The sequence below is a fragment of the Oncorhynchus gorbuscha genome, unplaced genomic scaffold (assembly GCF_021184085.1).
Source record: "Oncorhynchus gorbuscha isolate QuinsamMale2020 ecotype Even-year unplaced genomic scaffold, OgorEven_v1.0 Un_scaffold_2459, whole genome shotgun sequence".
NCBI lineage: Eukaryota > Metazoa > Chordata > Actinopteri > Salmoniformes > Salmonidae > Oncorhynchus > Oncorhynchus gorbuscha.
Window position 1 is genome coordinate 1 of NW_025746966.1, and position 22,192 is coordinate 22,192.

At 47.5% G+C, this 22,192-nt stretch overlaps 1 protein-coding gene across 1 annotated transcript in view; it reads left to right on the top strand.

Annotated features, from left to right (window-relative positions):
- Positions 1–5,536: 5,536 nt before the first annotated feature.
- The window catches only part of LOC124025812 (ZZ-type zinc finger-containing protein 3-like), a 29,167-nt gene continuing 12,511 nt past the window's right edge, over positions 5,537–22,192 (top strand). Inside the window, exons 1-8 of the mRNA XM_046339135.1 lie at positions 5,537–5,684; positions 6,399–6,546; positions 7,756–7,874; positions 10,292–10,363; positions 12,632–12,733; positions 13,041–13,136; positions 14,774–14,917; positions 16,756–16,890. Of these exons, the coding sequence (XP_046195091.1) occupies positions 6,411–6,546; positions 7,756–7,874; positions 10,292–10,363; positions 12,632–12,733; positions 13,041–13,136; positions 14,774–14,917; positions 16,756–16,890 (804 nt within the window). The 5' untranslated portion in view covers positions 5,537–5,684; positions 6,399–6,410. The remainder of the gene's footprint in view (positions 5,685–6,398; positions 6,547–7,755; positions 7,875–10,291; positions 10,364–12,631; positions 12,734–13,040; positions 13,137–14,773; positions 14,918–16,755; positions 16,891–22,192) is intronic.

The window sequence follows — 22,192 nt, forward strand, 5'->3', positions numbered from 1 at the left end:
GTTGGTCTGTGGTGATAATGGGGGTTAGTGATGACAGGGTAGTTGGTCTGTGGTGATAATGGGGGTTATTAATGACAGGGTAGTTGGTCTGTGGTGATAATGGGGGGTTGACAGGGGGTTGGTCTGTGGTGATGACATAGTAGTTGGTCTGTGGTGATAATGGGGGTTAGTGATAGGGGGTTGGTCTGTGGTGATGACATAGTAGTTGGTCTGTGGTGATAATGGGGGTTAGTGATGACATAGTAGTTGGTCTGTGGTGATAATGGGGGTTAGTGATGACAGGGGTAGTTGGTCTGTGGTGATAATGGGGGTTAGTGATGACAGGGTAGTTGGTCTGTGGTGATAATGGGGGTTAGTGATGACAGTTGGTCTGTGGTGATAATGGGGGTTAGTGATGACAGGGGGTTGGTCTGTGGTGATAATGGGGTTAGTGATGACAGGGTAGTTGGTCTGTGGTGATAATGGGGGTTAGTGATGACAGGGGGGTTGGTCTGTGGTGATAATGGGGGTTAGTGATGACATAGTAGTTGGTCTGTGGTGATAATGGGGGTTAGTGATGACATAGTAGTTGGTCTGTGGTGATAATGGGGGTTAGTGATGACAGGGTAGTTGGTCTGTGGTGATAATGGGGTTAGTGATGACAGGGACATAGTAGTTGGTCTGTGGTGATAATGGGGGTTAGTGATGACAGGGGTAGTTGGTCTGTGGTGATAATGGGGTTAGTGATGACATAGTAGTTGGTCTGTGGTGATAATGGGGGTTAGTGATGAGGGGGTTGGTCTGTGGTGATAATGGGGGTTAGTGATGACATAGTAGTTGGTCTGTGGTGATAATGGGGGTTAGTGTGACATAGTAGTTGGTCTGTGGTGATAATGGGGTTAGTGATGGTAGTTGGTCTGTGGTGATAATGGGGGTTAGTGATGACAGGGAGTTGGTCATAGTAGTTGGTCTGTGGTGATAATGGGGGTTAGTGATGACAGGGTAGTTGGTCTGTGGTGATAATGGGGGTTAGTGATGACAGGGAGTTGGTCTGTGGTGATAATGGGGGTTAGTGATGACAGGGTAGTTGGTCTGTGGTGATAATGGGGGTTAGTGATGACATAGTAGTTGGTCTGTGGTGATAATGGGGGTTAGTGATGACAGGGTAGTTGGTCTGTGGTGATAATGGGGGTTGACAGGGTCTTTCAATTTGCCTTTCAATTTCAGGGTGTGACTTTAAGTTCCAAGCAAAGACTTGAAAAATCCTAATTGTAAACAGCAGTTTTCATATCTTTAATAGGAATAGAAACCCGCCCGACTGATTCTAAAACAACCCTCCTATAAAATCCATCCTTGATGGTGCCCATCTGAGAGTTCAGGCTGAGGGTACCAAGGCTTGGAAAATAGAACTGATCCTTAGGGAGTATCATGTAACATATATTGGTAATATGATTCATGTTGCCAGCTAGAGTGAGATTACTGTGATGAAGAAACCACTGTCGTTAGCTCAGATGAATGCAGGGATCGGAGGATGCACGCAAACGTCACCCTGTTCCATAGTAGTGCACTACTGGCCCTGGTCCAAAGTAGTGCACTACTGGCCCTGGTCCATAGTAGTGCACTACTGGCCCTGTTCCATAGTGCACTACTGGCCCTGGTCCAAAGTAGTGCACTACTGGCCCTGGTCCATAGTAGTGCACTACTGGCCCTGGTCCATAGTAGTGCACTACTGGCCCTGTTCCATAGTGCACTACTGGTGTCCAAAAGTAGCGCACTACTGGCCCTGGTCCATAGTAGTGCACTACTGGCCCTGTTCCATAGTGCACTACTGGCCCTGTTCCATAGTGCACTACTGGCCCTGGTCCAAAGTAGTGCACTACTGGCCCTGTTCCATAGTGCACTACTGGCCCTGGTCCAAAGTAGTGCACTACTGGCCCTGGTCCAAAGTAGTGCACTACTGGCCCTGGTCCATAGTGCACTACTGGCCTGGTCCAAAGTAGTGCACTACTGGCCCTGGTCCAAAGTAGTGCACTACTGGCCCTGGTCCAAAGTAGTGCACTACTGGCCTGGTCCAAAGTAGTGCACTACTGGCCCTGGTCCAAGTAGTGCACTACTGGCCCTGGTCCAAAGTAGTGCACTACTGGCCCTGGTCCAAAGTAGTGCACTACTGGCCCTGGTCCAAAGTAGTGCACTACTGGCCCTGGTCCAAAGTAGTGCACTACTGGCCCTGGTCCAAAGTAGTGCACTACTGGCCTGGTCCAAAGTAGTGCACTACTGGCCCTGTTCCATAGTAGTGCACTACTGGCCCTGGTCCAAAGTAGCGCACTACTGGCCCTGGTCCAAAGTAGCGCACTACTGGCCCTGGTCCAAAGTAGCGCACTACTGGCCCTGGTCAAAGTAGTGCACTACTGGCCCTGGTCCAAAGTAGTGCACTACTGGCCCTGGTCAAAGTAGTGCACTACTGGCCTGGTCCAAAGTAGTGCACTACTGGCCTGGTCCAAGTAGTGCACTACTGGCCCTGGTCCAAAGTAGCGCACTACTGGCCCTGGTCCAAAGTAGTGCACTACTGGCCCTGGTCCAAAGTAGCGCACTACTGGCCCTGGTCCAAAGTAGCGCACTACTGGCCCTGGTCCAAAGTAGCGCACTACTGGCCCTGGTCCAAAGTAGCGCACTACTGGCCCTGGTCCAAAGTAGCGCACTACTGGCCCTGGTCCAAAGTAGCGCACTACTGGCCCTGGTCCAAAGTAGTGCACTACTGGCCCTGGTCCAAAGTAGTGCACTACTGGCCCTGGTCCAAAGTAGTGCACTACTGGCCCTGGTCCAAAGTAGTGCACTACTGGCCCTGGTCCAAAGGCACTACTGGCCCTGGTCCAAAGTAGTGCACTACTGGCCCTGGTCCAAAGTAGTGCCCTGTGTAGGCAGTAGGGGCCCTGGTCCAAAGACAGCAGTGCTGGTCCAAAGTAGCGACTACTGGTCCTGCTGGGTTGGCCCTGGTCCAAAGTTGGACTGGCCCTGGTCCAAAGTTGACTGGCCCTGGTCCAAAGTAGTGGGCTGGCCCTGGTCCAAAGTTGACTACTGGCCCTGGTCCAAAGTAGTGCACTACTGGACTGGTCCAAAGTTGAACTGGCCCTGGTCCAAAGCTGGACTGGGTTGAAAGTAGTGCACTACTGGCCCTGGGTTGAACTGTGTTGGGCTGGACCGTTTGGGACACAACTGAGTTAGGCTGGTCCTGCTGGGTTGAACTGAGTTGGGCTGGACTGGGTTGAACTGGGTTGGACTGGACTGGGTTGAACTGAGTTGGGTTGGGCTGGACTGAGTTGGGCTGGACTGGGTTGAACTGAGTTGGGCTGGACTGGGTTAAAGTTAGGCTGGACTGGGTTACAGGAACTGAGTTGGGCTGACTGGGTCTGAACTGAGTTGGGTTAACTGGTCTAGAACTGAGTGGGTTGGGCTGGTCTAGGAATTGGAGTGGGTTAACTGAGTTGAGCTGAACAGTGGGTTAAATTGGACTGGGTTACAGGAACAGTGGGTTAACTGGTCTAGAAACAGTGGGTTAACTGGTCTAGAAACAGTGGGTTAACTGGTCTAGGAACAGTGGGTTAACTGGTCTAGGAACAGTGGGTTAACTGGTCTAGGAACAGTGGGTTAACTGGTCTAGTGGGTTAACTGGTCTAGTGGGTTAACTGGTCTAGGAACAGTGGGTTAACTGGTCTAGTGGGTTAACTGGTCTAGTGGGTTAACTGGTCTAGTGGGTTAATTGGTCTAGGAACAGTGGGTTAACTGGTCTAGTGGGTTAACTGGTCTAGGTACAGTGGGTTAACTGGTCTAGGAACAGTGGGTTAACCTGGTCTAGGAACAGTGGGTTAACCTGGTCTAGGAACAGTGGGTTAACTGATCTAGTGGGTTAACCTGGCCTAGGAACAGTGGGTTAACTGGCCTAGGAACAGGGGTTTAACTGGTCTAGGAACAGTCTAGGAACAGTTGGTTAACCTGGCCTAGGAACAGTGGGTTAACCTGGTCTAGGAACAGTGGGTTAACTGGTCTAGGAACAGTGGGTTAACTACCTTGTTCAAGGGCAGAACAACAGCTTGGGGATTCGATCTTGCAACCTTTCGGTAACTAGTCCAACGCTTTAACCAGTAGGCTACCTGCCGCCCCTCCACTCTAACCACTAGGCTACCTGCCGCCCCTACACTCTAACCACTAGGCTACCTGCCGCCTCCACTCTAACCACCAGGCTACCTGCCGCCCCTACACTCTAACCACTAGGCTACCTGCCGCCCTCCTCTAACCACTAGGCTACCTGCCGCCTACACTCTAACCACCAGGCTACCTGCCGCCTCTACACTCTAACCACTAGGCTACCTGCCGCCCTACACTCTAACCACTAGGCTACCTGCCGTCCCTACACTCTAACCACTAGGCTACCTGCCGCTCTACACTCTAACCACTAGGCTACCTGCCGCCCTCCCCTCTAACCACTAGGCTACCTGCCGCCCCTCCACTCTAACCACTAGGTTACCTGCCGCCCCTACACTCTAACCACTAGGCTACCTGCACGCCCCCTCCCCTCTAACCACTAGGCTACCTGCCGCCCCTCCACTCTAACCACTCAGGCTACCTGCCGCCCTCCACTCTAACCACCAGTCTACCTGCCGCCCCTCCCCTCTAACCACTAGGCTACGCTCCCGCCCCCTCCTCTAACCACTAGGCTACCTGCCGCCCTCCGCTCTAACCACTCAGGATACCTGCCGCCCCTCCCCTCTAACCACTAGGATACCTGCCGCCCCTCCCCTCTAACCACTAGGCTACCTGCCGCCCCTCCCCTCTAACCACTAGGCTACTCCTGCCGCCCCCACAACTAACACCGACAACATGTATTGATAGTCTTTCCTGGTTGAGGGTTGAAGAGAGATTTGAACTGCCATGATCACATGGAACTACCTTCACAGTATTATACAGAGCCATTACCTCATGGAACTAACTTCACAGTGTTACACAGAGCCATGATCACATGGAACTACCTTCACAGTATTATACAGAGCCATTACCTCATGGAACTACCTTCACAGTGTTACACAGAGCCATGATCACATGGAACTACCTTCACAGTGTTACACAAAGCCATGATCACATGGAACTACCTTCACAGTATTATACAGAGCCATTACCTCATGGAACTACCTTCACAGTGTTACACAGAGCCATTACCTCATGGAACTACCTTCACAGTGTTACACAGAGCCATTACCTCATGGAACTACCTTCACAGTGTTACACAGAGCCATTACCTCATGGAACTAACTTCACAGTGTTATACAGAGCCATTACCTCATGGAACTACCTTCACAGTATTATAAAGAGCCATTACCTCATGGAACTACCTTCACAGTATTATAAAGAGCCATTACCTCATGGAACTACCTTGACTGTCCTTGTCTCTCTTACTTGTCATGTCTTGTGTTTTTTGAGGACCCCGGGGAGAGCAGGTACTGCTTCTGTGAAAGGTAATGGGGATCCTAATAAGCTAATTAACCTCTCCCCCCCTCTGTTACCCCTCCACCAGTTACCAGAGGTTACTCCAGACTGTAGGTGTGTTGGAGGCCCAGAGAACTCAGAGTATACTGGACTTGGAGCGTCTGGCCAGACAGCAGAGAGAGGCTCTCCAAGACCCCGTCAGCTTTGTGGAGCAGCTGCAGAAACAGGTACTGTTCTGTGTCATAGTAACTACTATAACCTGTTATAACAGGTATAGGATTTGTGCCAATCAGCTTTGTAGAGCAACAGCAGAAACAGGTTTGTTGCTCCTCTCTCTGTCTCTGTCTCTCTCTCTATCTGTCTCTCTCTCTATCTGTCTCTGTCTCTCTCTCTCTCTATCTGTCTCTGTCTCTCTCTGTCTCTCTCTCTCTCTCTCTCTCTCTCTCTCTCTCTCTCTCTCTCTCTCTCTCTCTCTCTGTCTCTCTCTGTCTCTCTCTCTGTCTCTGTCTCTCTCCTCTCTCTCTCTCTATCTGTCTCTCTCTATCTGTCTCTGTCTCTCTCTGTCTCTCTCTCTATCTGTCTCTATCTGTCTCTATCTGTCTCTATCTGTCTCTGTCTCTCTCTCTATCTGTCTCTCTCTGTCTCTCTATCTGTCTCTGTCTCTCTCTGTCTCTGTCTCTCTCTATCTCTATCTGTCTCTGTCTCTATCTGTCTCTGTCTCTCTCTCTGTCTCTCTCTGTCTCTCTCTGTCTCTCTCTCTCTCTCTCTCTCTCTGTCTCTCTCTGTCTCTGTCTCTGTCTCTCTCTCTCTCTCTCTCTCTCTCTCTCTCTCTCTCTCTCTCTCTCTCTCTCTCTCTCTCTCTCTCTCTCTATCTGTCTCTGTCTCTCTCTGTCTTGTTCTATGAGGTCACTTCCTGCTGAGTTCTTACCTCTGACCCCCAGGTGGAACTGGGCATGCCGCGGCCCCAGAGAGTGGTTCAGCTGCCAGACATCTCATGGGACCAGTACACGTCAGGACTGGGAGACTTCGAGAGGGAGTTCTGTGACAAGAAACGCAAAACCAGGAGGCTCAAACTCATATTCGATAAGGGTAAGTCGACCAGGAGGCTCAAACTCATATTCGATAAGGGTAAGTCGACCAGGAGGCTCAAACTGATGAGGGTAAGTCGACCAGGAGGCTCAAACTGATGAGGGTAAGTCGACCAGGAGGCTCAAACTGATGAGGGTAAGTCGACCAGGAGGCTCAAACTGATGAGGGTAAGTCGACCAGGAGGCTCAAACTGATATTCGATAATATTCGATAAGTCGATCGTTACCGATAGGGCATCGTATGAATTAAGTTGTTTGATTGATGAATTGTTTATTTCATAATTGAAATGGGTCTTATCTTCCAATGTTTTGGAAATGCTTTGTTCTTTCTGTCTCCAATCAGTGTGCTGTATTATTATCACTATAGTTACGAGACTGACCAATCAGTGTGCTGTATTATTATCACTATAGTTACCAGACTGACCAATCAGTGTGCTGTATTATTATCACTATAGTTACGAGACTGACCAATCAGTGTGCTGTATTATTATCACTATAGTTACCAGACTGACCAATCAGTGTGCTGTATTATTATCACTATAGTTACCAGACTGACCAATCAGTGTGCTGTATTATTATTATTATTATTATTACTATAGTTACTAGACTGACCAATCAGTGTGCTGTATTATTATTACTATAGTTACGAGACTGACCAATCAGTGTGCTGTATTATTATCACTATAGTTACCAGACTGACCAATCAGTGTGCTGTATTATTATCACTATAGTTACGAGACTGACCAATCAGTGTGCTGTATTATTATCACTATAGTTACCAGACTGACCAATCAGTGTGCTGTATTATTATTATTATTATTATTATTACTATAGTTACGAGACTGACCAATCAGTGTGCTGTATTATTATTATTATTATTATTACTATAGTTACCAGACTGACCAATCAGTGTGCTGTATTATTATTACTATAGTTACCAGACTGACCAATCAGTGTGCTGTATTATTATTACTATAGTTACCAGACTGACCAATCAGTGTGCTGTATTATTATTATTATTATTACTATAGTTACTAGACTGACCAATCAGTGTGCTGTATTATTATTACTATAGTTACCAGACTGACCAATCAGTGTGCTGTATTATTATTACTATAGTTACCAGACTGACCAATCAGTGTGCTGTATTATTATTGTTACTATAGTTACCAGACCGACCAATCAGTGTGCTGTATTATTATTTCTATAGTCAGGTTACCAGACCGACCAATCAGCCCCTTGGATCCCAAGGACAAGGAGGGTGAATCGTCGACCCTGTACTCTGCTCTGCCCTCTAGTGATGCTCTGGAGAACAGCAGCAACTCACAGGTAAACATACTGCCAATGGTTATGGTTACGCTCCCCAACACACACCACACACACACACACACACACACACACACACACACACACACACACACACACACACACACACACACACACACACACACACACACACACACACACACACACACACACACGATGCCTTCAGAAGGTATTCACACGCCTTGACTTTCTCCACATTTTGTTGTCTTACAGCCTGAATTTAAAATGGATTAAATTGGGTAGCCTAGTGGTTAGAGTGGAGGGGCGGCAGGTAGCCCAGTGGTTAGAGTGGAGGGGCGGCAGGTAGCCTAGTGGTTAGAGTGGAGGGGCGGCAGGTAGCCTAGTGGTTAGAGTGGAGGGGCGGCAGGTAGCCTAGTGGTTAGAGTGGAGGGGCGGCAGGTAGCCTAGTGGTTAGAGTGGAGGGCGGCAGGTAGCCTAGTGGTTAGAGTGGAGGGGCGGCAGGTAGCCTAGTGGTTAGAGTGGAGGGGCGGCAGGTAGCCTAGTGGTTAGAGTGGAGGGGCGGCAGGTAGCCTAGTGGTTAGAGTGGAGGGGCGGCAGGTAGCCTAGTGGTTAGAGTGGAGGGGCGGCAGGTAGCCTAGTGGTTAGAGGGGAGGGGCGGAAGGTAGGCTAGTGGTTAGAGTGGAGGGGCGGAAGGTAGCCTAGTGGTTAGAGTGTTGGACCAGTAACCGAAAGGTTGCTGGATCGAATCCCTGAGCTGACAAGGTAAAAATCTGTCGTTCTGCCCCTGAACAAGGCAGTTAACCACTGTTCCCCTGTAGGAATTGTAAATAAGAATTTGTTCTGAACTGACTTGCCTAGTTAAATACAGGTTCAATTAATAAATAGAAATGTAGATTTGTTTTGTCACTGGCCAACACATAATAAACCATAATACCCCATGAGAGGAATTATGTTTTTCAAAATGTTTACAAATCAAACCAAATTAAAAGCGGCAATGTCTTCAGTCAATAAGTATTCAACCCCTTTTGTTATGTCAAGGAGCCTAAATAGTTCAGGAGTAAGAATGTGCTTAATGAGTCACATAATAAGTTGCATGGAGTCACTCTGTGTGTAATAATGGTGTTGAACAACTACCTCATCTCTGTACATACAGTTATCTGTAAGGTCCCTCATCTCTGTACATACAGTTATCTGTAAGGTCCCTCATCTCTGTACATACAGTTATCTGTAAGGTCCCTCATCTCTGTACATACAGTTATCTGTAAGGTCCCTCATCTCTGTACATACAGTTATCTGTAAGGTCCCTCATCTCTGTACATACAGTTATCTGTAAGGTTTCATCTCTGTACCCCACACATACTGTAAGGTCCCTCAACTCTGTACATACAGTTATCTGTAAGGTCCCTCATCTCTGTACCCCAACACATACTGTAAGGTCCCTCATCTCTGTACCCCAACACATACTGTAAGGTCCCTCATCTCTGTACCCCAACACATACAATTATCTGTAAGGTCCCTCATCTCTGTACCCCAACACATACTGTAAGGTCCCTCATCTCTGTACCCCACACATACTGTAAGGTCCCTCATCTCTGTACCCCACACATACTGTAAGGTCCCTCATCTCTGTACCCCACACATACAATTATCTGTAAGGTCCCTTGGTTAGGCAGTGAATTTCAAACACAGAATGAACCACAAAGACCAGGGAGGTTTTCCAATGCCTCACAAAGAAAGGCACCTATTAGTAGATGGTTACAATATTTTAAAAAGAAGACATTGAATATCCATTTGAGTATGGTGAAGTTATTAATTACACATTATTAATACACCCAGTCACTACAAAGATACAGGTGTCCTTCCTAACTCAGTTGCCGGAGAGGAAGGAAACCGCTCAGGGATTTCACCATGAAATCTAACCCGTCTCTCTCTCTCTAACCCGTCTCTCTCTCTCTAACCCGTCTCTCTCTCTCTCTAACCCGTCTCTCTCTCTCTCTAACCCGTCTCTCTCTCTCTCTCTCTCTCTCTCTCTCTCTCTCTCTCTCTCTCTCTCTCTCTCTCTCTCTCTCTCTCTAACCCGTCTCTCTCTCTCTAACCCGTCTCTCTCTCTCTCTCTCTCTCTCTCTCTCTCTCTCTCTCTCTCTCTCTCTCTCTCTCTCTCTCTCTCTCTAACCCGTCTCTCTCTCTCTCTAACCCGTCTCTCTCTCTCTCTCTAACCCGTCTCTCTCTCTCTCTCTAACCCGTCTCTCTCTCTCTCTCTCTCTCTCTAACCCGTCTCTCTCTCTCTCTCTCTCTCTCTAACCCGTCTCTCTCTCTCTAACCCGTCTCTCTCTCTCTCTCTAACCCGTCTCTCTCTCTCTCTCTCTCTCTCTCTCTAACCCGTCTCTCTCTCTCTCTCTCTCTCTCTAACCCGTCTCTCTCTCTCTCTCTCTCTCTAACCCGTCTCTCTCTGTGTCCAGATGATCCGAGGGCGGCTGTGTCACCAGAGTAAACCTGACACCTTCAACCAGCTGTGGACCGTGGAAGAACAGGTACTGACAAGGATGTGTCTGTGTGTCTGTGTGTGTCTGTGTGTGTGTGTTCTTTATAGACAATGTGTGTGTGGTCCTTAGTGATAATGTGTGTATGGTCTTTACAGGTAATGTGTGTGTGGTCCTTAGTGATAATGTGTGTATGGTCTTTACAGGTAATGTGTGTGTGTCTGTGGTCTTTCTACTGTCTCTCTCTCTCTCTCTCTACCGCACCTGCTGTCTCTAACTCTGAATGATCAACTATGAAAAGCCAACTGACATTTCCTCCTGAGGTGCTGTCCTGTTGCTCCCTCGACAACCTCTGTGGTTTTTATTACCAGACCCTGCTGGTCATCTATGAAGGTCGACCGACTATGATTTTTCAACACAGATGCCGATTATTGGAGGACCAAAAAAGCCGATACCGATTAATCGGATTATTTTTATATATATTTGTAATAATGATAATTACAACAATACTGAATGAACACTTTTATTTTAACTTAATATAAAACATCAATAAAATATATTTAGTCTCAAATAAATAATGAAACATGTTCAATTTGGTTTAAATAATGCCAAAACAAAGTGTTGGAGAAGAAAGTAAAAGTGCAATATGTGCCATGTAAGAAAGCGAACGTTTAAGTTCCTTGCATTTGACATTTTAGGTTGTAGTTATTATAGGAATTATAGGACTATTTCTCTCTATACCATTTGTATTTCATATACCTTTGGCTATTGAGTGTTCTAATAGGTACTTTAGTATTGCCAGTCTAATCTCAGGAGTTGATCTCAAGCGTTGCTAAGAGCTGCTGGAAAATGCAGGAAAGTGCTGTTTGAATGAATGCTTACGAGCCTGCTGGTGCCTACCACCGCTCAGTCAGACTGCTCTATCAAATCATAGACTTAATTATAACATAATAACACAGAGAAATACGATCCTTAGGTCATTAATATGGTCAAATCCGGAAACGGTAACTTAGAAAACAAAATGTTTATTCTTTCAGTGAAATACGGAGCCGTTCCGTATTTTATCTAACGGGTGGCATCTCTAAGTCTAAATATTGCTGTTACGTTGTACAACCTTCAATGTTATGTTATAATTATGTACAATTCTGGCAAATTAATAAGTCCTTGTTAGGAAGCAACACAGTTCGCAACGAGCCAGGCGGCCCAAACTGTTGCAAATACACTGACTCTGCTTGCACTGAATGCAAGAGAATTGACACAATTTAATATTGGCTGCAAACATGCATTTATTGTAACTAAATATGCAGGTTTGTATGTATTTTAAGCAAGTTATTGATGTGAATGGTTAGGTACATTGGTGCAACGAATGTGGTTTTTTCGTAAATGCACTTTTGTTAAATCATCACCCTGTTTGGCGAAGTCGAAGTAGGCTGTGATTCGATGATAAATTAACAGGCACCGCATTGATTATATGCAACGCAGGACAAGCTAGTTAAACTAGTATTATAATCAACCATGTGTCGTTAACTAGGGATGATGTGAAGATTGATGTTTTTTTTTATAAGGTAAGTTTAATGCTAGCTAGCAACTAACCTTGTTAACTAGTGATTATGTGAAGATTGATAGTTTTTTATAAGGTAAGTTTAATGCTAGCTAGCAACTAACCTTGTTAACTAGTGATTATGTGAAGATTGATAGTTTTTTATAAGTTTAATGCTAGCTAGCAACTAACCTTGGCTCATTGCAGCCAAAAGGTCCTTTTGACTCTGCACTCCCGTAGCAGGTGGTCAGCATGCCACGCAGTTTCCTCGTGGGTTGCAATGTAATCGGCCATAATCGGCATCCAAAAAGGCTGATTACCCATTGTTATGAAAACTTGAAATCGTCCCTATTTGATCGGCCATGTACTCTGTTATAATCTCCACCCGGCACAGCCAGAAGAGGACTGGCCACCCCTCATAGCCTGGTTCCTCTCTAGGTTTCTTCCTAGGTTTTGGCTGTTCTAGGGAGTTTTTCCTAGCCACCGTGCTTCTACACCTGCATTGCTTGCTGTTGGGGGTTTTAGGCTGGGTTTCTGTACAGCACTTTGTGACATCAGCTGATGTGAGAAGGGCTATATAAATACCTTTGATTGATTTTCCCTCTTTGTGTGTGTGTGTGTGTGTGTGTGTGTGTGTGTGTGTGTGTGTGTGTGTGTGTGTGTGTGTGTCTGTGTGTGTCTGTGTGTGTGTGTGTGTGTGTGTGTGTGTGTGTGTGTGTGTGTGTGTGTGTGTGTGTGTGTGTGTGTGTGTGTGTGTGTGTGTGTGTGTGTGTGTGTAGAAGAAGCTGGAGCATCTCCTACTGCAGTTTCCTCCTGAGGAGGTGGAGTCTAAACGCTGGCAGAAGATAGCTGATGCCCTGGGCAACAGGACCGCTAAACAGGTCACACACGCTGACACACACACTTACATTTTCAAAGGTATGCGTGTGCAGGTCCTCAGAGAAACATGTTATAATATCACCTTGATCTGGGTACAGGTCAGAGAAACAGGTTAATATAACACTCTGATCTGGGTACAGGTTAATATAACACTCTGATCTGGGTACAGGTTAATATAACACTCTGATCTGGGTACAGGTCGGAGAAACAGGTTAATATAACCCTGATCTGGGTACAGGTCGGAGAAACAGGTCTCTGAAGGTGTTTGTCACAGTATAAAGATGTGTGTGTGTGTGTGCGTGTGCGCAGGTGGCCAGCCGCGTACAGAAGTACTTCATCAAACTGACTAAAGCAGGAATCCCTGTTCCTGGGAGGACCCCCAACATGTGCATGTACAGCAAGAAGGTATCTACATAACCCCTCTCTCAGTGGTTCTCAAACCTCTCCTCTCCCCTAAACTGACTTACCTTAGTTCACCTCTGGATGTGTGGGTTTAGTTTTATAACCAGTGGGTTTAGTTGTATAACCAGTGGGTTTAGTTGTATAACCAGTGGGTTTAGTTGTATAACCAGTGGGTTTAGTTTCATAACCAGTGGGTTTAGTTTAATAACCAGTGGGGTTAGTTTTATAACCAGTGGGTTTAGTTTTATAACCAGTGGGTTTAGTTTAATAACCAGTGGGTTTAGTTTTATAACCAGTGGGTTTAGTTTAATAACCAGTGGGTTTAGTTTTATAACCAGTGGGTTTAGTTTAATAACCAGTGGGTTTAGTTTTATAACCAGTGGGTTTAGTTTTATAACCAGTGGGTTTAGTTTAATAACCAGTGGGTTTAGTTTAATAACCAGTGGGTTTAGTTTTATAACCAGTGGGTTTAGTTTTATAACCAGTGGGTTTAGTTTTATAACCAGTGGGTTTAGTTTAATAACCAGTGGGTTTAGTTTAATAACCAGTGGGTTTAGTTTAATAACCAGTGGGTTTAGTTTAATAACCAGTGGGTTTAGTTTAATAACCAGTGGGTTTAGTTTAATAACCAGTGGGTTTAGTTTTATAACCCGTGGGTTTAGTTTTATAACCTGTGGGTTTAGTTTTATAACCAGTGGGTTTAGTTATATAACCAGTGGGTTTAGTTTCATAACCAGTGGGTTTAGTTTCATAACCAGTGGGTTTAGTTTCATAACCAGTGGGTTTAGTTTCATAACCAGTGGGTTTAGTTTCATAACCAGTGGGTTTAGTTTCATAACCAGTGGGTTTAGTTTAATAACCAGTGGGTTTAGTTGTATAACCAGTGGGTTTAGTTTAATAACCAGTGGGTTTAGTTTTATAACCAGTGGGTTTAGTTTCATAACCAGTGGGTTTAGTTTCATAACCAGTGGGTTTAGTTTCATAACCAGTGGGTTTAGTTTAATAACCAGTGGGTTTAGTTTAATAACCAGTGGGTTTAGTTTTATAACCAGTGGGTTTAGTTTTATAACCAGTGGGTTTAGTTTTATAACCAGTGGGTTTAGTTTTATAACCAGTGGGTTTAGTTTTATAACCAGTGGGTTTAGTTTTATAACCAGTGGGTTTAGTTTTATAACCAGTGGGTTTAGTTTCATAACCAGTGGGTTTAGTTTAATAACCAGTGGGTTTAGTTTCATAACCAGTGGGTTTAGTTTCATAACCAGTGGGTTTAGTTTTATAACCAGTGGGTTTAGTTTCATAACCAGTGGGTTTAGTTGTATAACCAGTGGGTTTAGTTTTATAACCAGTGGGTTTAGTTTAATAACCAGTGGGTTTAGTTTTATAACCAGTGGGTTTAGTTTCATAACCAGTGGGTTTAGTTTCATAACCAGTGGGTTTAGTTTTATAACCAGTGGGTTTAGTTTCATAACCAGTGGGTTTAGTTGTATAACCAGTGGGTTTAGTTTAATAACCAGTGGGTTTAGTTGTATAACCAGTGGGTTTAGTTAAATGACTAAGAGATGCGAGTAATCTGTAACCATAAGTAATCTGTAACCATAAGTAATCTGTAATCAATCATAAGTAATGTGTTGTCTCTGTAGGTGTCCAATAAGAGGCAGCACCACCTGAACAGGCACCTGTACCGACCGTCTACCTTCCTGACCTCATATGAGCCTCCCGTCTTTATGGAAGAAGAGGATGAGAGAGCGGCCTACTACAGCTCCCTGCAGGACCCCGACGACACGGTACGCTGACCACACGGTACCACACACTGACCTACAGCTCCCTGCAGGACCCCGACGACACGGTACGACACGCTGACCACCTGACCACACACTGACCTACAGCTCCCTGCAGGACCCCGACGACACGGTACGCTGACCACACACTGACCTACAGCTCCCTGCAGGACCCCGACGACACGGTACGCTGACCACACACTGACCTACAGCTCCCTGCAGGACCCCGACCACACGGTACTACACGCTGACCACACACTGACCTACAGCTCCCTGCAGGACCCCGACCACACGGTACGACACGCTGACCACACACTGACCTACAGCTCCCTGCAGGACCCCGACGACATGGTACGACACGCTGACCACCTGACCTACAGCCCCCTGCAGGACCCAGACGACACGGTACCACACGCTGACCACACACTGACCTACAGCTCCCTGCAGGACCCCGACGACACGGTACGACACGCTGACCACCTGACCTACAGCTCCCTGCAGGACCCAGACGACACGGTACCACACGCTGACCACACGGTACCACACACTGACCTACAGCTCCCTGCAGGACCCAGACGACACGGTACCACACGCTGACCACACGGTACCACACACTGACCTACAGCTCCCTGCAGGACCCCGACGACACGGTACGACACGCTGACCACCTGACCACACGGTACCACACGCTGACCACACACTGACCTACAGCTCCCTGCAGGACCCCGACGACACGGTACGACACGCTGACCACACACTGACCTACAGCTCCCTGCAGGACCCCGACGACACGGCACGACACGCTGACCACCTGACCACACGGTACCACACACTGACCACACGGTACCACACACTGACCACACGGTACCACACACTGACCACACGGTACCACACACTGACCACACGGTACCACACACTGACCACACGGTACCACACACTGACCACACGGTACCACACACTGACCACACGGTACCACACACTGACCACACGGTACCACACACTGACCACACGGTACCACACACTGACCACACGGTACCACACACTGACCACACGGTACCACATACTGACCACACGGTACCACACACTGACCACACGCCTCTATCTCTGTCTCTCTCTTTCCTCTCTCTCTCTCCCTTTCCCCTCTCTCTTTCCTCTCTCTGTCTCTCTCTTTCCTCTCTCTCTCTCCCTTTCCCCTCTCTCTCTTTCCTCTCTCTGTCTCTCTCTTTCCTCTCTCTCTCTCCCTTTCCCCTCTCTCTCTTTCCTCTCTCTCTCTCTCTCTCCCTTTCCCCTCTCTCTCTCTCCCTTTCCCCTCTCTCTCTTTCCTCTCTCTCTCTCTCTCTCCCTTTCCCCTCTCTCTCTCTCCCTTTCCCCTCTCTCTTTCCTCTCTCTGTCTCTCTCTTTCCTCTCTCTCTCTCTCTCTCTCTCATTTCCATCTGCTTCTGATGTGTAACCTTTAAGACCCAGCTGTGCCCTGCCGGGAGCCAGACATGCTGTGAAAGTGCGTCAGCAGCAAAGCTCAGACAGTCATTCAGTAAAGGAAGCAGGGCGTTTGTCTTTAGTCTTGACCGTTCCTGTCACGACAAACACTCCTTTTCAGAAACCTGACTCTTAGTCTGTCATACTAAAGAGTGTCTGTCCTTGACCGTGTGTGTGTGTGTGTGTGTGTGTGTGTGTGTGTGTGTGTGTGTGTGTGTGTGTGTGTGTGTGTGTGTGTGTGTGTGTGTGTGTGTGTGTGTGTGTGTGTGTGTGTGTGTGTGTGTGTGTGTGTGTGTGTGTGTGTGTGTGTGTGTGTGTGTGTGTGTGTGTGTGTGTGTGTGTGTGTGTGTGTGTGTGTGTGTGTCCAGGATGAGGAGGGTGTACCTGTGGAGTTGAGACACCTGCCGGAGTACAAGGAGCTTCTGGAGCTGAAGAGAATGAAGAAACACAAACTGCAGGAGATCCAGGCTGAGAGTAGCATGGCCCTGCACCATGGATACAAGGTACACACATCACCATGGATACAGGGTACACACATCACCATGGATACGAGGTACACACATCACCATGGATACAAGGTACACACATGACCATGGATACAAGGTACACACATCGCCATGGATACAGGGTACACACATGACCATGGATACACGGTACACACATGACCATGGATACACGGTACACACACCCGTGTGTTAGGCCACACAAGCTCATAGAACTGGACCGTTGAGTGCTGAAGAGCGCAGCGCTAAGTGTCTGTCCTCGGCTACATCACTGCCCAGTTCCAAAATGCCTCTGGAAGCGTCATCAGTACAAGAACTGTTTTTTATTTATTTTTATTTATTTCACCTTTATTTAACCAGGTAGGCTAGTTGAGAACAAGTTCTCATTTGCAACTGCGACCTGGCCAAGATAAAGCATAGCAGTGTGAACAGACAACACAGAGTTACACATGGAATAAACAATTAACAAGTCAATAACACAGTAGAAAAAAATGGGCAGTCTATATACAATGTGTGCAAAAGGCATGAGGAGGTAGGCGAATAATACAGTTTTGCAGATTAACACTGGAGTGATAAATGATCAGATGGTCATGTACAGGTAGAGATATTGGTGTGCAAAAGAGCAGAAAAATAAATAAATAAAAACAGTATAAAAAACAGTATGGGAATGAGGTAGGTGAAAATGGGTGGGCTATTTACCAATAGACTATGTACAGCTGCAGCGATCGGTTAGCTGCTCGGATAGCTGATGTTTGAAGTTGGTGAGGGAGATAAAAGTCTCCAACTTCAGCGATTTTTGCAATTCGTTCCAGTCACAGGCAGCAGAGTACTGGAACGAAAGGCGGCCAAATGATGTGTTGGCTTTAGGGATGATCAGTGAGATACACCTGCTGGAGCGCGTGCTACGGATGGGTGTTGCCATCGTGACCAGTGAACTGAGATAAGGCGGAGCTTTACCTAGCATGGACTTGTAGATGACCTGGAGCCAGTGGGTCTGGCGACGAATATGTAGTGAGGGCCAGCCGACTAGAGCATACAATTCGCAGTGGTGGGTGGTATAAGGTGCTTTAGTGACAAAACGGATGGCACTGTGATAGACTGCATCCAGTTTGCTGAGTAGAGTGTTGGAAGCCATTTTGTAGATGACATCGCCGAAGTCGAGGATCGGTAGGATAGTCAGTTTTACTAGGGTAAGCTTGGCAGCGTGAGTGAAGGAGGCTTTGTTGCGGAATAGAAAGCCGACTCTTGATTTGATTTTCGATTGGAGATGTTTGATGTGGGTCTGGAAGGAGAGTTTGCAGTCTAGCCAGACACCTAGGTACTTATAGATGTCCACATATTCAAGGTCGGAACCATCCAGGGTGGTGATGCTAGTCGGGCATGCGGGTGCAGGCAGCGATCGGTTGAAAAGCATGCATTTGGTTTTACTCGCGTTTAAGAGCAGTTGGAGGCCACGGAAGGAGTGCTGTATGGCATTGAAGCTCGTTTGGAGGTTAGATAGCACAGTGTCCAATGACGGGCCGAAAGTATATAGAATGGTGTCGTCTGCGTAGAGGTGGATCAGGGAATCGCCCGCAGCAAGAGCAACATCATTGATATACACAGAGAAAAGAGTCGGCCCGAGAATTGAACCCTGTGGCACCCCCATAGAGACTGCCAGAGGACCGGACAGCATGCCCTCCGATTTGACACACTGAACTCTGTCTGCAAAGTAATTGGTGAACCAGGCAAGGCAGTCATCCGAAAAACCGAGGCTGTTGAGTCTGCCGATAAGAATATGGTGATTGACAGAGTCGAAAGCCTTGGCGAGGTCGATGAAGACGGCTGCACAGTACTGTCTTTTATCGATGGCGGTTATGATATCGTTTAGTACCTTGAGTGTGGCTGAGGTGCACCCGTGACCGGCACGGAAACCAGATTGCACAGCGGAGAAGGTACGGTTGGATTCGAGATGGTCAGTGACCTGTTTGTTGACTTGGCTTTCGAAGACCTTAGATAGGCAGGGCAGGATGGATATAGGTCTATAACAGTTTGGGTCCAGGGTGTCACCCCCTTTGAAGAGGGGGATGACTGCGGCAGCTTTCCAATCCTTGGGGATCTCAGACGATATGAAAGAGAGGTTGAACAGGCTGGTAATAGGGGTTGCGACAATGGCGGCAGATAGTTTCAGAAATAGCGGGTCCAGATTGTCAAGCCCAGCTGATTTGTACGGGTCCAGGTTTTGCAGCTCTTTCAGAACATCTGCTATCTGGATTTGGGTAAAGGAGAACCTGGAGAGGCTTGGGTGAGGAGCTACGGGGGGGCGGAGCTGTTGGCCGAGGTTGGAGTAGCCAGGCGGAAGGCATGGCCAGCCGTTGAGAAGTGCTTATTGAAGTTTTCGATAATCATGGATTTATCGGTGGAGACCGTGTTTCCTAGCCTCAGTGCAGTGGGCAGCTGGGAGGAGGTGCTCTTGTTCTCCATGGACTTCACAGTGTCCCAGAACTTTTTGGAGTTGGAGCTACAGGATGCAAACTTCTGCCTGAAGAAGCTGGCCTTAGCTTTCCTGACTGACTGCGTGTATTGGTTCCTGACTTCCCTGAACAGTTGCATATCACGGGGACTATTCGATGCTATTGCAGTCCGCCACAGGATGTTTTTGTGCTGGTCGAGGGCAGTCAGGTCTGGAGTGAACCAAGGGCTGTATCTGTTCTTGGTTCTGCATTTTTTGAACGGAGCATGCTTATCTAAAATGGTGAGGAAGTTACTTTTAAAGAATGACCATGCATCCTCAACTGACGGGATGAGGTCAATGTCCTTCCAGGATACCCGGGCCAGGTCGATTAGAAAGGCCTGCTCACAGAAGTGTTTTAGGGAGCGTTTGACAGTGATGAGGGGTGGTCGTTTGACTGCGGCTCCGTGGCGGATACAGGCGATGAGGCAGTGATCGCTGAGATCCTGGTTGAAGACAGCGGAGGTATATTTGGAGGGCCAGTTGGTCAGGATGACGTCTATGAGGGTGCCCTTGTTTACAGAGTTAGGGTTGTACCTGGTGGGTTCCTTGATGATTTGAGTGAGATTGAGGGCATCTAGCTTAGATTGTAGGACTGCCGGGGTGTTAAGCATATCCCAGTTTAGGTCACCTAACAGAACGAACTCTGAAGCTAGATGGGGGGCGATCAATTCACAAATGGTGTCCAGGGAACAGCTGGGAGCTGAGGGTGGTCGGTAGCAGGCGGCAACAGTGAGAGACTTATTTCTGGAGAGAGTAATTTTCAAAATTAGTAGTTCAAACTGTTTGGGTATGGACCTGGAAAGTATGACATTACTTTGCAGGCTATCTCTGCAGTAGACTGCGACTCCGCCCCCTTTGGCAGTTCTATCTTGACGGAAGATGTTATAGTTGGGTATGGAAATCTATGAATTTTTGGTGGCCTTCCTGAGCCAGGATTCAGACACGGCAAGGACATCAGGGTTAGCAGAGTGTGCTAAAGCAGTCAGTAAAACAAACTTAGGGAGGAGGCTTCTGATGTTGACATGCATAAAACCAAGACTTTTCGATCACAGAAGTCAACAAATGAGGGTACCTCGGGACATGCGGGGCCTGGGTTTACCTCCACATCACCCGCGGAACAGAGAAGGAGTAGTATGAGGGTACGGCTAAAGGCTATCAAAACTGGTCGCCTAGAGCGTTGGGGGCAGAGGATAAGAGGAGCAGGTTTCTGGGCATGGTAGAATATATTCGGGGCATAATGCGCAGACAGGGGTATGGTGGGGTGCGGGTACAGCGGAGGTAAGCCCAGGCACTGGGTGATGATGAGAGAGGTTGCATCTCTGGACATGCTGGTTGTAATGGGTGAGGTCACCGCATGTGTGGGAGGTGGGACAAAGGAGGTAACAGGGGTATGCAGAGTGGATCTAGGGGCTCCATTGTGAACTAAAACAATGATAACTAACCTGAACAACAGTATACAAGGCATATTGACATTTGAGAGAGACATACAGCGAGGCATACAGTAGTCACAGGTGTTGAATTGAGAAAGCTAGCTAAAAACAGTGGGCGAGGCTAATCAGCTAGCACAACAAACAGCAGGTAAAATGGCGTTGACTATGCAACTAGGCCGACAGATAAAACAAACAAGCAGAGTGGAGTACCGTGATTAATGGACAGTCCAGTGTGCGTCAGCTATGTAGCCAAGAGGTCACTGTTATTCAGGAGCTTCATGAAATGGGTTTCCATGGCCGGGCAGCTGCACACAAGCCCCACATCACCATGCACAATGCCAAGCCCCACATCACCATGCACAATGCCAAGCCTCACATCACCATGCACAATGCCAAGCCTCACATCACCATGCACAATGCCAAGCCTCACATCACCATGCACAATGCCAAGCCTCACATCACCATGCACAATGCCAAGCCTCACATCACCATGCACAATGCCAAGCCTCACATCACCATGCACAATGCCAAGCCTCACATCACCATGCACAATGCCAAGCCTCACATCACCATGCACAATGCCAAGCCTCACATCACCATGCACAATGCCAAGCCTCACATCACCATGCACAATGCCAAGCCTCACATCACCATGCACAATGCCAAGCCTCACATCACCATGCACAATGCCAAGCCTCACATCACCATGCACAATGCCAAGCCTCACATCACCATGCACAATGCCAAGCCTCACATCACCATGCACAATGCCAAGCCTCACATCACCATGCACAATGCCAAGCCTCACATCACCATGCACAATGCCAAGCCTCACATCACCATGCACAATGCCAAGCCTCACATCACCATGCACAATGCCAAGCCTCACATCACCATGCACAATGCCAAGCCTCACATTACCATGCACGATGCCAAGCCTCACATCACCATGCACAATGCCAAGCCCCACATCACAATGCCAAGCCCCACATCACAATGCACAATGCCAAGCCTCACATCACCATGCACAATGCCAAGCCTCACATCACCATGCACAATGCCAAGCCTCACATCACCATGCACAATGCCAAGCCTCACATCACCATGCACAATGCCAAGCCTCACATCACCATGCACAATGCCAAGCCTCACATCACCATGCACAATGCCAAGCCTCACATCACCATGCCAAGCCTCACATCACCATGCACAATGCCAAGCCTCACATCACCATGCACAATGCCAAGCCTCACATCACCATGCACAATGCCAAGCCTCACATCACCATGCACAATGCCAAGCCTCACATCACCATGCACAATGCCAAGCCTCACATCACCATGCCAAGCCTCACATCACCTGTAGCTGACTGTCCCTC